Source organism: Sturnira hondurensis, unplaced genomic scaffold, assembly GCF_014824575.4.
Source record: "Sturnira hondurensis isolate 20B ecotype Veracruz unplaced genomic scaffold, ASM1482457v3 Scaffold0009733, whole genome shotgun sequence".
Lineage (NCBI taxonomy): Eukaryota > Metazoa > Chordata > Mammalia > Chiroptera > Phyllostomidae > Sturnira > Sturnira hondurensis.
In genome coordinates, this window is record NW_028082364.1 from 5,876,825 (window position 1) to 5,892,725 (window position 15,901).

At 56.3% G+C, this 15,901-nt stretch overlaps 1 protein-coding gene across 1 annotated transcript in view; it reads right to left on the reverse strand.

The window, feature by feature from the left end:
- FOXK1 (forkhead box K1) overlaps positions 1-7,647 on the reverse strand; it is a 46,974-nt gene extending 39,327 nt beyond the window's left edge. The window contains 2 exon segments of the mRNA XM_037057905.1: positions 7,120-7,497; positions 7,499-7,647. Coding sequence (XP_036913800.1) covers positions 7,120-7,497; positions 7,499-7,611 — 491 coding nt within the window. The 5' untranslated portion in view covers positions 7,612-7,647.
- Positions 7,648-15,901: the final 8,254 nt, after the last annotated feature.

Genomic DNA, 15,901 nt, shown 5'->3' on the forward strand with positions numbered 1-15,901 from the left:
TAAACTGAGCCCAGTCATGTCACTAGGTGCTGATAAGGCCAATAACTGTTATAACACGACTTCTTCACTTCCGTGGAAATGCGGTGTGTCACTCAACTTTTAAAGCAAATTTAACATTTACATGGCAAAGCCCAATCCTTTAGGTGAGTGATACACTCAAAATGCGAGACGGAGCCACGGACCTTCCCACCTCGGCACAAACAGGCCAGTGAGCAGGTTCAGGTGTCGCCCTGCAGCAAACCTGTGAGCACCACGGGCTGGAGACGCGTCAGAGCAAAAGCTCCGTCATCTGAAGGGCACTGAGGTGCTCCTCCCGTGGCAGCGACACCAGCCCGAGAGGCTGGGTTTTCTCTGCGCGCCCACCCGAACCGACCAACCAAAAGCAGAAGCAGCAAGGAGATGCCGGCTACCTCCTATCTTCCCAGACAGTAAAGACTCTCACAAAAACCAAACACCTTCTAGATTTCCTTTGTTTTGGGAACTAGTTAATTTTTGTAAAATGCTGATTTTGAACAGGTTAATGTCTAATATGGGGAGAGAGACAAACCAGCTGCCCACCAACTGAAGCTCAGGTTCCCGCCCCAAACCGCTGGCGACCCGCGGGGACAGACGCAGGTGGACCACAGCCAGAGGGAACCGTGCTCCCTGGGGTGTGTGGGGCGGGGCGGGGGCGGCCCCTAGCAACGCCAGCCCCTGCAGGGGTGCAGGGTCTGCCCCGCAGCCGGGCAGCCACGGAGGTCTGGGCGGGGCACTGGAACCCCGGCCCCCACACATATATAGTGGGAAGGCGGGGCCTCTGAGGAAACACTCGGAGACAAAACGTTACAGATGACCGAGGGCAGGACGTGTCTTCTCCCCAGGCATCTCTTCCAAGAGGGAAGGCACATGGCCAGCAGCTCCTGCCTGGACGCCGAAGTGTTACATCCCAGTAACACAGACCCCATGCCGGCTCATCCTCCTGTGTCTGAGGGAATCCTGTGAGGTCTGTGGTCTGGAAGTGGGTCCTGTGAGGCCCAGGGGGTCAGCCATGGCCGGTGCCAGCAGACCGGCCAGGACACTCGGTGCACGGAGCCTCGAGCCAGACCACACCCAGCATGCCTGCTGGTTCCCTGTGCACACCCACAAGGTACGTTCACACACACACATCCCATTGTTCTTCCTCTTTAATCACCGGCAACATGGGGCCAGAAAACTAGAAACTCCTGAAAAATGAGAGTAGCGATGAACATCAACCACAAAGTCTCTCAGTGAGTCACAATGCAAAGGTCTATTTCCAGGAAACCAGAGCGAAAGCATTTTATATAATCCTCTCACTTTACTATGAAATGCTTTAAATGTAGGGTAATTGTGGAAACGAGGCGTTGCTGTAATTGGGGTGCCGTTAATCCTGCAAGTCTATCTCCTGACATTCACAAGACGTGCAAACAGTAAAGTGAATTTCTGTATTTCCAAGCCAGCCACTTGCCTTTCTTTTCAGGATGCCATTCAAACGTGGCTGGGGCTTTTTCAGAACCTAATAAGGACACCGTGGGAGCTGTCCCCAGCCCTGCCCGGTCCTGTCCCCTCGGCAGTGACAAAGCGTTCCGCAAACAAACTGCAGTTCCGTTGCACACACACTACACGATGGACAGCATCCTCCTCGGAGACGGATTTCTAGAGCACGCTATAAATCGACTCGGACGGGTGATCAGCCCAAACTCTGCAGGTGAACTGACTACACGCCAGAGACAGTGGTACCTGCCGCAGGACCGGCTCCCAGGGACCAGCTCCCAATTTGCCACACTCCCGGGAACCTCCCTAAAGGTGGTTTCGAACAGGACCACAACCTCGCTTTGGGCGAACACAGGCGACACGCAGTAACTGCCGACTGGCAAGAACCAGCCTGACGCAGCTCCGGAGAGAGCGGCCGTCCCCTGTCTGAGCCTGGCTTCCTTGGGTGGCTCTCAGGCTCAACCTCTTTCCCTCCGCGCCCAGTGCCGCCCTGTCCAGGTGTCCAGAGGGCCAGGCCCGCGCCTGTGGCCCCCGGTCTCCGTGTGTCCTGCCTGCGCATGTGCCCGCACAGGTCGAGCACGTCAACACAGCGCGGCCCTCTTGCCTCGTCATGGCTCTTTTCGCCCCAAGTGAGAGCCCGCCCAGTCTACCTGGCACTCTAGTTTCGGCCCCTGGAAGCAGGCTGATCAGATGCCCTCTCTGGTCCAAGTGCAAACTGGGCTCGGCTAGGTGCCCACCTCTGGACAGACCGCCCAGCGTGGGGGCATCAGGTCCGCCAGGGCCTGGGGGAGGGAGGACGGGAACACAGTTCCTGTTGCCCAGGGTGCACTGGGCCCCACCTGCTGTCTTCACTAGGTCTAAGGCGCTTTCCAGTTTCAAAACAATTTCAATCTAACAGCTGCTTATATGAAGGTTAGTAACTAATTCGATATTCTTCAAGTGACTAGTTGAAACAATAATGAGAAACTATTTTCTGTATGTTTTCAGAGGGCCTAGAACAATTACTTACGGAGTAAAAGCTTTGGTGGTTACCATGAATCCCTGTCCTTCACGGCCTGCATGCAGGAGTCACCAGCCGTAACATCTGCCACTCACAGCGGGACCCTCAGAGGGCGGAGTGCGCGAGCACCGCGGGGTCGGGGCCAGACTCCAGCAGTGCAGGAGGCAAGGAGCAAAACCCACTAAGGGAGACTCAGCCTCCCCACAGGCACACGTGCCACCCACTGCCTAGGAGAGATTCTGGCAAAAAAACATCAAAGGTGAGCCTGATCAAATCTCTGGGTCCAATCACCAAGTGACAGGAATGACACGGGGAGGACATGCTGACCAGTCACGATGGGAATCCAGTCTGTGAAAGCAGACTGGGGGAATCTTATGGGACAGATGAGGGTGAGATGGAGCACAGATTCAGGCCCAGGACACACCAACGAACCTCAGTGTTTGCGCCCCCACCCCCTCCCAGTTCCAATGCAAATGACGACCCTCGAAAAGATCATGAGGCAGTAAGGGAAATCCAGGACTTCCGCCAAGATGGAGGCATAGGTGGAAACACTGTGCCTTCTCCCACAACCAAGTCTGAATACAACAAAGGTTTAGTAAACAAAGATGCAACCAAAGAACAGAAAACTGAACTATACGGAAGTCCGACAACAACGAACTGTTCAACCGGGACGGTAAGAGGGGTGGAGCCAGCAGTGGAGCTGGGTCGGGCAGGAAGGATCCCCGGACCCAAATGACCCAGGAGCACAGGCAGCCGGGGGTAGCATCTCGGACCCAGTGAGGTTGTGGGGCAGGTTGAGCGTGGTTGCACATTCTCGTGCGCGGGCACGCGTGCAGATAAATTCAGCAAAGGAGTGAGCAGTGAGAGGGACCACGAGGCCCCGGCCGGCTGCGGGAGGAGGCAGAGAGGACCACCGTTGATTTCCTTTGACCCCACCCCCACATACAGCATCACAACCCAGCAACTGAGTTGCCCTGCCCTGGTGAACACCTAGGGCTCTGCCCCTCATACGTAACAGGCACGAACAGTCCAAAATATGGCTCAAGAAGAATTCAAAGCCCCAGAGCCAGTACATCTAGGCGACCAAGAGATAGCCAACCTATCAGATGCACAGTTCAAAACACTGGTCATCAGGATGCTCACAGAACTGGTTGATTATAGTCACAAATTAGAGGAACATCTGAAGGCTAAACTAATTGAAATGAAGGGAAATGCACAGGAAACCAATAGTGATGAAAAGGAAAGTAGGACTCAAGTCAATGGAGTGGACCAGAAGGAAGAACGAAACATCCAACCAGAAAAGAATAAAGAAACAAGAATTCAAAAAAATGAGGAGAGGCTTAGGAACCTCCAGGACATTTTTAAATGTTCCAACATCCAAATTATAGGGGTACCAGAAGGGGGAAAGAAACAGCCACGAGTGGAAAACTTATTTGAACAAATAATAAAGGAGAACTTCCCCAGTCTGGCAAAGGAAATAGACTTCCAGGAAATCCAGGAAGCTCAGGGAGTCCCAAAGAAGTTGGACCCAAGAAGGAACACACCAAGGCACATCATAATTACATTAGCCAAGACCAAAATGAAGGAGAGAATCCTAGAAGCAGCAAGGGATAAGGGGACAGTCACCTACAAAGGAGTACCCATCAGACTGTCAGCGGATTTCTCAAAAGAGACCTTACAGGCAAGAAGGGGCTGGAAAGAAGTATTCCAAGTCATGAAATCCAAAGACCTACAGCCAAGATTGCTTTATCCAGCAAAACTTTCATTTAGAATGGAAGGACAGATAAAGTGCTTCTCAGATAAGGGCAAGTTCAAGGAGTTCATCATCACCAAGCCCTTATTATATGAAATGCTAAAGGGACTTATCTAAGAAAAAGAAGATGAAAAATATGAACAGTGAAAGGACAGCAAACACACAGTTATTAACAACCACACCTAAAACAAAAGCAAACCAAGAGGACAGCTAGATCAGGAGCGGAACCATAGAAATGAAGAACACATGGAGGGTTAGCAACAGGGGAGTGGGAGGAGGAGAAGTGGGGAGAAGGTACAGAAAATAGCATAGATGGTAGGTAGAAAATAGAGGGGAGGGCAAGAATAGTAGGTGAAATATAGAATCTAATGAACTGAGACACATGGTCATAAACTAAAGGGGGGGAATGGTGGGGGAGGGGTGTGCAGGGTGGAGGAGAATGAAGGGGGGAATAGAACAACAACTGTAATGGTATAATCAATAAAATATATTAAAAATAAAAAAAATAAAAAGAAATCCCAACACTGACTGGGTGTTTGCTGATAGTCAGAAATTGTTATTAATTTCTTAGGCGTGATAATGACATTGTGGTTAGGTTTTTAAAAAAAGAATCTTTATCTTTTATTGAAGTATTTACAGGCAGAACGATATGACATTTGTGATTTGCTTCCAAATAACTGGGGGCAGGGAGAGAGATGCGTGGGGACAAAGATAAAGTTGGCTTAGCCTTAACACGAGAGTTGTTTCAGCTGGGTGACAGTGTGTCAGGAGAGGGTGTGCAAATAAAAAAGCCCATTTCTCATGCAACCGCGGCACACCAAGTCCACGCCTGGTCGATGGAATCCCACAACAGCAAGGGTTTCAAATCTGTGGTAGAGGGACTGGTGACACCAAATACTAACGGCGAAACTGGGTACCAAAGCCTGAGGGGGAACAGACAGTAATTACTGCCACTCCTGGAAAGTGACGGATCGCCAATGTCAGAGGGAGGAAAATGGACCCAGTCTACTGCTCTGAGTCCATTGGAACCTTGCTTGGTTTCCCTGTGAGAGGCCAAGGGCCCTGACCCAACTCTCAAAGGGCCTTTTTGACAGCCCCTGCTCTGTGCGCACGGCAGTTGAAGGTTTCTGACATCGTAGAAAGCCCCAACTGCTCACAGGCTGTCGCCATCTGTGAGTTTCCAGTAGCCAAAAACCCCTTCTAGTAGGGCACACGGGCACCCACCGAATTCCCTCCTCCTGCACACACGCCCTGTGCTCGCGTGCTTGGCATCTCTGCCTACAGGGATGCCGCTCCGAGGCATGGCTGTCGGGCGGACACAGTGGGGCAAAGCACCGCATCAGGGGGCACAAGCGGTAGTCCTGGCTGCCAGCTCTGCCCCAGTGCTCCGGGATGTGCCTGGCTCAGACCTCCGGCTCTGAGGGAGTGAACCTGTGCAGCACGGTGAACACCAAAGCCAAGTCACAGGCCGCAGCCTCGCTCTGGCCCGTGCAGCTGGTGATCAGAGGACGCCCCCTGGCTAAGACTTCTTCCCCGTGAGTTAGAGAAAACGCTGGTGCCTTCGATTCGGTTAGGCCCCGATCAGGCGTGCACCTCCCCAAGAGCCAAGCAGGCTCTCGGACCACAGGGCTGCTTCACACAGCAGCCCCTGAGTCACATTAAGTGCATCGGCAGCAACCGGCCTCCTAGAGCCACGGGGCAGGGCAGGGAGGGCACTGTTTGCCTGAGCTTGCTCACAACAGGAATGGCCGGTGCCCAGATGCCTGTAATGGCCCTGAATGGAGAAGGTGTGGAGGTTATGGAAACGACAGGACTGGGTACTGACAACCACGAGGCAGAACAGCTTTAATTATTCACCAAGACCTGATTTCCCAAACACATACCTTTCATGCTTGCAAAAGGGAGTGAGTCATTGTTGATGTTGCACTTGAAGATTAGTCAACACAATATTTACAACCACACAAGCCAAGACCCTAGGAAAGGAGAAGTTTAAAAGAGGGAGCTCTGGGCCCCGGGCTTCACCCCAGCAAAACCCCCCTGAACGCAGGGAGCTCATAAAAGAGTAATTAGACAGTCGGGAGGACTCTGGAACACGGAGCGCGTCGGAGAGAGGAAAACATTAGTGAGGAGTTAAAGAGCAATTACTATAACAGAAAAAGAAAGTGCCTAAAGCGGAAATGAGTAGTTAAATGGGTTTTCTTCTGATGTTGAGAAAGCAGGGATCTCTGGGGGAGAACTGCGCGCGTGGGAACCGGAAGAGGGGAAAGTGAGGGAACAGCGGAAGGAACACCGGGATGTGGCCGAAGCTCCCGGCGTCAGCGGCCCTGCCACCCGGCTGCGCCCTGCGCGGCCTCCACGCCCTGTGGTTTTCCTTTCCTGCTCGGGGCCCCGCCGTGTGCCGGGTACCATGCCCATCCTGGGAGCGCCGGCTCCCGGCCCGTGTCTCCACGCACACGGAGGAGAGGGCACCCTCGGTCCTGTCCCTCTGGCCCCCCTCGGCCGGAGCGTCCCCTCCCGGCCTAAGCGCAGCAGGTCCAGAAGGGGCCCCTCCCGCCGGGGGCTCGGGCCTTCCGGGGGGAACCCGCACTTCACCCAGCGACACCACCTGACGCAACCCGTCTCGCGCGCGTGCGTGGGAGACCCCCGGGGTCCAGGTCCGGGCGGGGACAAGGGCGACCCTCAGGAGGGGGTCAGGAGTGACCCTTGGGGCCGGGGCTCGGGGCCCTTGGCTAGGCGGGGTCAAAGTGACCCGGAGTCCGCGCTGGGCGGGAGTGGGGCCGGGCTCGGGGTCCCGCAGACCCCAGCGGGGGCGGGGTGGTGGGCGTTGCCGGCGGGGTCGGGGTCGGGGTCGGGGGCAGGGGCGGCGCGCACTCACTGTTTGGGCAGCTGCAGCGCGGGCGCCCCGCGCCGCTGGAAGGCGCCGTCCACGAAGACGCCGTTCTTGCCCAGGCAGCGCAGGAAGAAGTGCGGCTCCTGGAAGGTGAGCTGCAGGTGGCGCCGCGAGATGAAGCTCGACAGGCCCATGCTCAGGTCCACCGAGCCCTGCGACGAGTTGCGGCCGATGGTGACGCTGGGCTGCCGCATGAGGAACTCGAACTCGCGGCCCTCCAGGCGCGCCAGCGCGGGCCCCGGGCTCCGCCGCACCGAGTCGGCCGCCGCGGCCACCGCGGCTTCACCCGCCGGGCCCGCGTCCCCCGCGCCCCCCGCGATCTCGNGTCGCCGCGGGCCCGGGGGCCGCTGGGGCGGCGGGGGCCGCGGCGGCGGGGAAGGCGGCGGCAGCGGCGGCGGCGCACAGCACCGGGCTGCAGGGCGCCGAGCGCAGCGCCAGCAGGGCGCGGGCCCCGCTGTCCTCGCCGACTTCGGCCATGTTCGCGCAGCTCCGAGCGGCCTCCGGCGGCGGCAGCAGCAGCGGCCCAGCGACAGGGGGCGGGGCTCCGCGGGGCTCCGGCTCGCGCGGAATCCCGGGCTGGATCGCGCCGCACAGACACGGAGTCGACCGGCCGCGGCCCCGCCCTCCCACCCCAGCTCGTGGGGCGGGGGGGCTGCCCGGGGGTGGACAGCGAGGGGCCCTGTCTTCCCCGGGCTGCCTGGCCTGCCCCAGGGCGAACCCCTCGCCCACTGCCCCGGGCTGTGGGCTGCCCTTTCCTCCGTTCTAGGGAGGGGCTGGAGAGGGGAACCCCCGAAATGTCAAACTGGAAAGTTTTGGTCCTGGAACAAATGACCTCAGCAGTTTCCTAGGCCCCAACTACTCCGTTCTTCAGCCCCAAAGTACGAACGTAGTTAAGCACCCACGTTAAGGGGCTTCACACTGTAAGTGGAATTGACCTAACTTCACCAGGGGGGCGCCCGTGCGCCCCCCTGGGGCCTGTGTTTCTCTTTGGAATCATCCATTTACTTAACCAATAGCTCCATCTAATATCCCCGGACCCGAGCTAAACACCAGGGCTGGCGCTGAGGCAGACGCCCGCCCTTCAAAGCCCTCCCCGTCCGATCAGGGGAGGCAGGTAGGGGAGACATCTCAGGTGCAAACACGGCGTGGGCACGGCTCAGATTCCGTCCGTAGTCTGTCTCGTCCGTAGTCTGTCTCGTGGCCATGCATTCCTGATTGCGCCAGGTCCCCCTGAAAAGCATGGCAGTGTTTCCACATTTGCATCGCTGAATAATGACTAAGGTGAAGGAAACTGACCCTCCGTGGTAGAGTTAGGGCCCTGGGGGAGACACAGACATGAATGAAGCGCACGGAAGAACGGTGATAAAGGCACCACTATCAAGTCCTGGGAGTCACTGCTGTGCGATGACATGTCAGTGTGTGGGGAGGTGTGACCCACGTAGGGTGGCAAGCCTGTGGGCTTGCACACTTTCCAGCCTGGATCAGAAACTCGATGGTCACAGTTGAATGTACAGATACCTTAGGGGTGTTTGGGAGGCAAGCAACACGTGTCATGAGATGCCGTAACGAGAGAATGGGTCCCACCAAGTGGCCTGTCTCCAACTGGGCTGCTTGGGGCTAGGTCCTCCGGTGCCCAGTCAGTGGTGTCATCACCATGTGGGTGCCCCTGCAGACAAAACCTGCCCATAGAGCTACCTGGGATGTGCCCTGGGCAGGAGCCCCTGGTGGCCCCTACAATGCCGCTGGGCAGAACTGTGGCCACTTGAAGGCTTCATGATCAAGGCAGACCCGCGTGGCCATGCCTGGGGACAGGACAGAGCCCCTGGGTTTCCCATGTGGTGACCACATGTGGCTACCGTGGCCAGCCCAAGCTGAGATGGGATGTGTCAAATACACACAGTCCATTAGATTTGAAAGACTTACTTAAAAAGAAGCAGAGCTCATTAATAGTTTTCATATAGGTTGCAGCTTGAAAGGATAACATTTTGGATCTATTGGGTTAAATAAGATGTATTACTAAAATTAATTTCACTGAGTTCTTTTTCCTGCTTCAGTGCAGCTTCTAGAAGATGTAAAGTCACATCTGTGGCTCTGTCGGTCGGCGCCAGTAGAGACCGCTGGTGGAGCTTCTCCGTCCCAGCAGATGTTTCTGTGTTCGTGGTGACACTTCGTGTTTGGGGGGCTCCTGCCTGTCCATCTGGTGTCCCCATCATGTGCATCCCTTCCTCTTTCAGCCGTCACATTGCCTCGTGGAGGTTTCCTGTCCCAGACTGTCTGCGTGTGCGGCTGAATCAGCCTGAGGAAGAGCTCACAGGCCATCTGCCGGGCGAGGCCATCCCTGCCACAGGGCGCTTTGGTTTTCGGCCGCGGAAGCCCACTCTGGCCAACTGAAACAAAGAGGGGATGCGGCGACACGGTGCTAGGAAGCTCACAGAACCGAAGACGGCCAAGATCCAGGTTCCATAGAGGGCTGAACTAGCGGAAAACCCTCCTGTCGTGGCTCAGGATGCTGCCCCCCCAACCCCCACTCCCGCCCCGGATTAATCAGCCCCAGCTTTCCGCTCCTTGCGTCATTCTCCACGAGGCTGGAGTCCCCAGGAGGGAGCGGCGGATGGGCTTAGCGGAGGCTCTGCCCAGCCCCGGGCCCAAGGTGGGCAGGCGGCTGCGGAGACCTGGCAGGGGCCCAAAGCCGAGTCTGGCCGCTGTTGTCAGGGGGGAGGGGCCCGAGTCGGCAGAAACAATAGCTGTCCACGGCCTCATTCCAACCAGGTTTCGTCAGACCAGCGGAGGACTCAGCCAATTCAGCTTTTTCAAAAAGACTGAAGTTCATTTTTTTTTTTTTAAAAAAAGCTTTACATTATGGAAAGATTGAAAACATACACAAAAGAATAAAAAAATAAATAAACCTCTGCATTGCCATCACCCAGCCTGAACAATGATTGGTTTGGGTCAATCTTGTTTCACCTGTGAGCCCCCCAATCCCTCCAGTTTCCTCTGAAGTAAACCTCAGGCGTTACCTCATTTCCTTAAGTCAGTGTGTGCTTCCAAAGATAAAGGCTCTTCTTAGAAAACACAACCACAACATTACCACCTGTGGGAGAGTCCTAATAATGCCGTGATACTCCGACTTCTGGCCGGTGCGTAGAGACGGACGTTGAACTTTTGCTGAGGTGTCATTTACATGTGACGAAATTCACACGGTTCTAGTGCGCAGTTTTAGTAGGTTTGTACAGTTGCTCGGTGACCACCATGGTCCGGCTTTAGAACGGTTTGTAGAGTATTTACATGGTCCCCAAAAGTTGCTGTCGGCTCGGTCGACCCTCACTTGAGAAAGCAGCCTGGTGATTTCTTAAAGAGCTCACTTATCCTTGGTGTACCATCCAGCAACTGCCTTCCTAGGATCGACTCAGAGAAATGAACACACACTCCAGACACGGGTCTGTGAATGTTTATGGCCGATTCATGCATGAAGCCCACACTGGAAACAACTCACAGGTCTATCAGTTAGTTGGGGCAGTTCTTAAAACTGTGTTACAGTCCTACTCAAGCTCCGTCTGCCCTACCGAGGGAGGGGCTGCCGATTCGCAACGACGTGGACGAACCCCAAGCCTGTGCCTAGTGGGAGGAGCCAGACACATGGGGCCACATGTCGGCTTCTGCGTGTGAGGGGTGGACAAGGGAAAACTCCAGAGGAGAAAGCAGATCAGCGGTGGCCTGGGCCACCCCTTCTGGAAACTTCTCCTGCTCCCCTCCCAGAGGCCCTGGTATAACCCCTCCACCGACAACCCATACTTTCAGTCTTGCAACCGAAGCGCCCTTAAAACCAGCGCACACGCAGCCTGGCCAGTTCCAGAAATGAGCGCAGAGAGAGCAGAGTACGAACTGACCTCACAGGAAATATTGTGCTGCATACATTTTGAGGAGTGTATCTTCATGTTTTACGGTAATAGTACCTTGACTTTCAGCTCTTCCGAGTTTTCCCAAAGGGGGTCAGAGAGTGCTGTGTTCCCGGTGGGGACAGCTGAGCAGGCGGACACTCGAGACGTTCAGCGTCTGGCCTGAGCTCACGGAAGCCGCTGGTGAAAAATTAACCCGACCTGTCCCAGAAGCAGATCCCCCGCCCGGTCCCCAGCTCTGCTTTGCCGTTTGCTGCGTCATAACTGACCCGAGTTCACATTCACTGCGCACCGACCACGCCGCCTGTGCACGGGGCTCGGCGCAGACCAGATCTCGCCCTCTGCTGGCTGGTGTGAGGCTGGCTCAGTCTGCAGCCACTCCAGGATGGTCGAAGGTGGTCAGTGGCGTGGAGGTCACGTGGGTCAGCCTGAAATTACAACCAAAACCTAAGTTTGAGGAGTAGATCCGAAGAGGGGGGGTTCTGCTACAAACCTTCATAGCTTCGAAGAGGGAGCTGAGTCAGTTACCCAAGGATGACGGGGGAGAGGAGACTGGACTTCGGTGAGAGACACGGCAGGGCAGGGACCGCTTGTTTGTCCTCCCACTCAGAGTGCGCGCGAGCGCAGTCCCCGTTGTGAAGTGGGAGAAAGGGAGAAGCAGGTGTGGCTGCCCACACGTATGGGGAACTCTGTTCTTGAGCGGGGGCTGGGCTTTGAGAAGGAGGCGGGAAGCCCGACTCTCTGCTGCGGGTGAAGGTGTGGTTTACTGTACACAAGGGGCCCGGGGTCATCAGGAGCAGCTGGCTGCACCCCCAGCAGGGATGTGGGGTGGGGAGGCTGCGAAATGTGTGACGTGTGCACAGCTTGGCTTCCCTGAGTGTCCCATACCTGCCAACAGCTGTATGAGCCCCTCAAGGGAAGAAACTAGCCCACCAAGAGATTTACAAACTGACCAAAAGGACTAAATCTAGAAGACACCAATTCCCTCCCTCTTTTTATGTTTGTCCTTTCTATAAAGGACAAGCAGGTGGCTGAAGCAATGCCAGTGAGTGGGCGTACCAATGCCCTCGGTTGGAAATCCTCCCCAGCAAGGGTTTTCCTATCAAGCCAACAGTCACGAGTGCGGGCGCCCAAGGGCATTCGGAATAAGCTGAGAACGGAGGTCTAGCCTCAGAAAGCACCGAATAAACGCGCAGGAGAAGAAAGAGTGCAGGACCCAAGACGATTCCCGAGCCCCTCTCAAAATTAAGAGCTCAAACCCCGCCCCCACTGGGACAGACATGTTTGACATAGACGCAGAAGACATGGAGCCTCTGTGACCGTGGCCATGCGTCCCTGGTCACCGCTGTCGCTCGGCAACCCCCAGGCACAGGGAGCTGACTGCCCAGCCCCTTGTCTGCAGACTGTAACTAGCCCCTGAAGATTGGATGACTGTCTTGTCTAGGATGCCAAAAACAAGTTGTTGCTCACCGGGGGGAAACAGGCAGGTGTCCTGCAAGAGGCGACCAGCAGGCCTGGCTCTGACTGCCACCCTGGTGACGGTCCTGTGATCTCAGACAATATCGTTGGGTCCAGCCTGGAGTGAAAGGAGCCGAGCCCCCAGCGGCCTCCCCTCTGTCCACTCTGCCCCTCCCCCTTGGTCACAGAGCGTGGATTCTTCCTGGGAAGACACTGAGTCTAAAAATGACATTTCCTACATATGGTATTTCTCGGCCATCCTGGAAGCCAGGGGTGGCCACACGATACACAGCCAGGGTTCATGAGTGTCAGCGGAGGTCACAGGGCTTAGGATGACTGACCCGTCCAAGCCGGCCTAGACTCGCTTTCCGTCTTAGTCAGGAAAGCCCTGCATCCCGGTAGACTCTCTGGTCCCACACAAACCGGGACACGTGGGCACGTGGGCACGAGACAGGAGAGGGCTCTCTGGAGGGGGCAGACGCAGCTGGCCAGGGTGGGGGGCGGGGGCTGTGGGCTGCACACTGGAGTGCCCGGGAGACCAGCAGGAAGACGAGAGCCACCAGCTTACTTTAACGAAAAGAACCGTGAACGCGGCGCCGAAGGGTGAAAGGGAACGGTAAGGGGCAGCAACTAAACGACGTGGGGACGGACCCTGGGGCTGAGGCGGGGACACAGGGAGGAGGCTGGAACTTTCAGCAACTTTGGAAATCAGCAGGGCTGAAAGCCCCGTCTATGAGGCGGGAGCTGGAGGGAGACTTGTTTCTGAGTCGGGAAAGTAGCTGTCAGACATGCAGCTGCTGCCACGGGAGGCACAGGTGGCGCAGGGGTGAAGAGGCTGGGCCGCGACGGCGCAGGAAACGCACCACAGGTGGGGACCCGGAGGGAGGAGGGAACCCGGCCAGCCCTTCCTTCCTTGCCCACCCCGCGTGCTTGGTCTAGCGCCACCTACTGGCAGGTCCCAAGTCGCAGCCCGACCCCACGGAGCAGGTCTACATACAGGGTGGTACAGGGTGGTACAGGGTGGTACAGGGTGGTCAGGAGCTCGGGGGCCTGGACTCCCTGAGAAGCACCTTCCCCAGCTCAGGTCATTCTCCTTCTCCCCTGGAGGGGACCACTGAGCCCGTGTTCGTGCTGTTTCCTTGCTTTTCCTCACTTCTACCACATCCACGTGCAGCCCTGAATAATACGGTTCGGTTTTACCTGCTTTTCAAGTTTCTGTGGTTGGAATTACACTGTATATGGCCTATGGTATCGAGCTTTTTTTTTTCAAGAGGACAATTACATGCTTATGTTTAGTAGTTAGTATTACTTTTACTTTTTTGTTTTTATCCTAACCCAAGGATATGCTTATTGACTTTTAAAGAGAGAGGGGAAGGGGGGTGGGGTGGGACAGAGAGAGCGAGAGAGAAATGTGGATTCGAGTGAGAAACATCGATCGGTTGCTTCTCACACACGCCCCAACCTGGGACCGAACCCTCAGCCCAGGCATGTGCCCTGACTGGGGATCAAACCAGCCAGCCACCTTCCAGTTTACAGGAAGACGTTCTAACCAACTGAGCCACAGCGGCCAGGGCGTGTCTGGCTTTTTTACACTCCAAAGTGTTCGGGAGAGGCGAGCCTACGTTGCAGGGGGCGGTGCTTCTTCATCTCCAGCGCTTACGGCGCGGGTGCTTTGTGACTCGAATGCGCCACACTGCACTCCGTCCAAGGCTGAGGGACACGTTCAGCTCTGCCCTAGGAACGTCTCCCGCACAGGTACATTCCTGGGGCACGTACATTTCTCCAGGTGGTTCTCAAAGTGTGCTCCCCAGGCCACCCACACAACCTGGGAACACGTTAGAGAGGCAGGACCCAGGACCGGGTCCCGCCCGAACCTCCGGGCTCACGCCCTGGGGTGGGGCCCGGCAGCCGTCCCGGAGACTCTGAGGCAGGGCAGTTCCGCAGCCGCTGCTGCAGGTTATGCTCTGGAAGGAGGTTTATGAGTCACGGGATATGCAAAGTTCAGCGCCGGCTCAGTGAGGAGGCTGTGATAGCGAAGGACAGGAAACCCAGCTCTGCGTGGCGCCGACAACTGACGGGATTTACAGCCTCACAGACGGGAACCAGGGGGAAGGGCAGCCCCAGAACCCAGTGGTGCCACCAGGGACTCAGTTGCTGCCCAGGATTTGGCTTCCCTGTCCTTGATGGGTTGGCTTAGGTGATTTCCACGTGGCTGCAGGGAGCCCCGGTCCTCCCCCCACCCCATCTTCACAAACCAGACACGGAGACCATTTTTGCTTCATGTGTCTCTTTTTGGGAACAAAGACCCTTTTCTTACGATCTCTTCCCCTCCCCCAGCCCACTTCCCCTCCTGTCTCATTGGCCAGAATCACACACATGCTCTTGTCCCACCCAGGGGGGTGGAGACCACCAAGCCTCCTGGCCCAATCCTGATGATCTGAGCTGGGCCCACCGCTCTGGTGCTCATGGAGACTGGGTACCTGGACAAAACCTGGTTCCCTTGGCAGAGAAATGTGAAGGACAGGCAGGGTGGGCAGAATTCTGGACAGTCAAAACCCACCTGCTACGCCAGGGCAAAGAGTCCCGGAGCCCAGCGGTGCGCAAGGCGCAGGCAGAAGGAGATTCTTATGCTTGGATGTGGAAGCCAGACCTAGGAACTGGGAATCCTGAAGGCGGTTTCCTTTCTAGTGCATTTATTACATGTGCCGTGTTGGGAAGCTGGTGGCAGTGGCCACATCCCATAGGGCGGAGGGGCGATCGCTGGGAAGGTGGGGTAGTCTCGTTTCCTGCCTCGTCTGAAGTCAGTTCANCCTGATGATCTGAGCTGGGCCCACCGCTCTGGTGCTCATGGAGACTGGGTACCTGGACAAAACCTGGTTCCCTTGGCAGAGAAATGTGAAGGACAGGCAGGGTGGGCAGAATTCTGGACAGTCAAAACCCACCTGCTACGCCAGGGCAAAGAGTCCCGGAGCCCAGCGGTGCGCAAGGCGCAGGCAGAAGGAGATTCTCATGCTTGGATGTGGAAGCCAGACCTAGGAACTGGGAATCCTGAAGGCGGTTTCCTTTCTAGTGCATTTATTACATGTGCCGTGTTGGGAAGCTGGTGGCAGTGGCCACATCCCATAGGGCGGAGGGGCGATCACTGGGAAGGTGGGGTAGTCTCGTTTCCTGCCTGGTCTGAAGTCAGTTCACACCGAATGCCCTGCTACCCAGCCTTCCTGAGGAGCAGAGCGCCCACCAGAGCCAGGCCATCCTTGACCATGGGCCCTTGAACATGGGCGTTATCCAGCCAGGGGCTTGCCTGTATGGGAGGGACTTGGACCATGAAGTGACACCACAAAAGGCCACGTGGGAGAAAGAGCATATTAGACCATAGCCGTTCTGCTATTCTAAAAAATCATGCCTTTGATGAG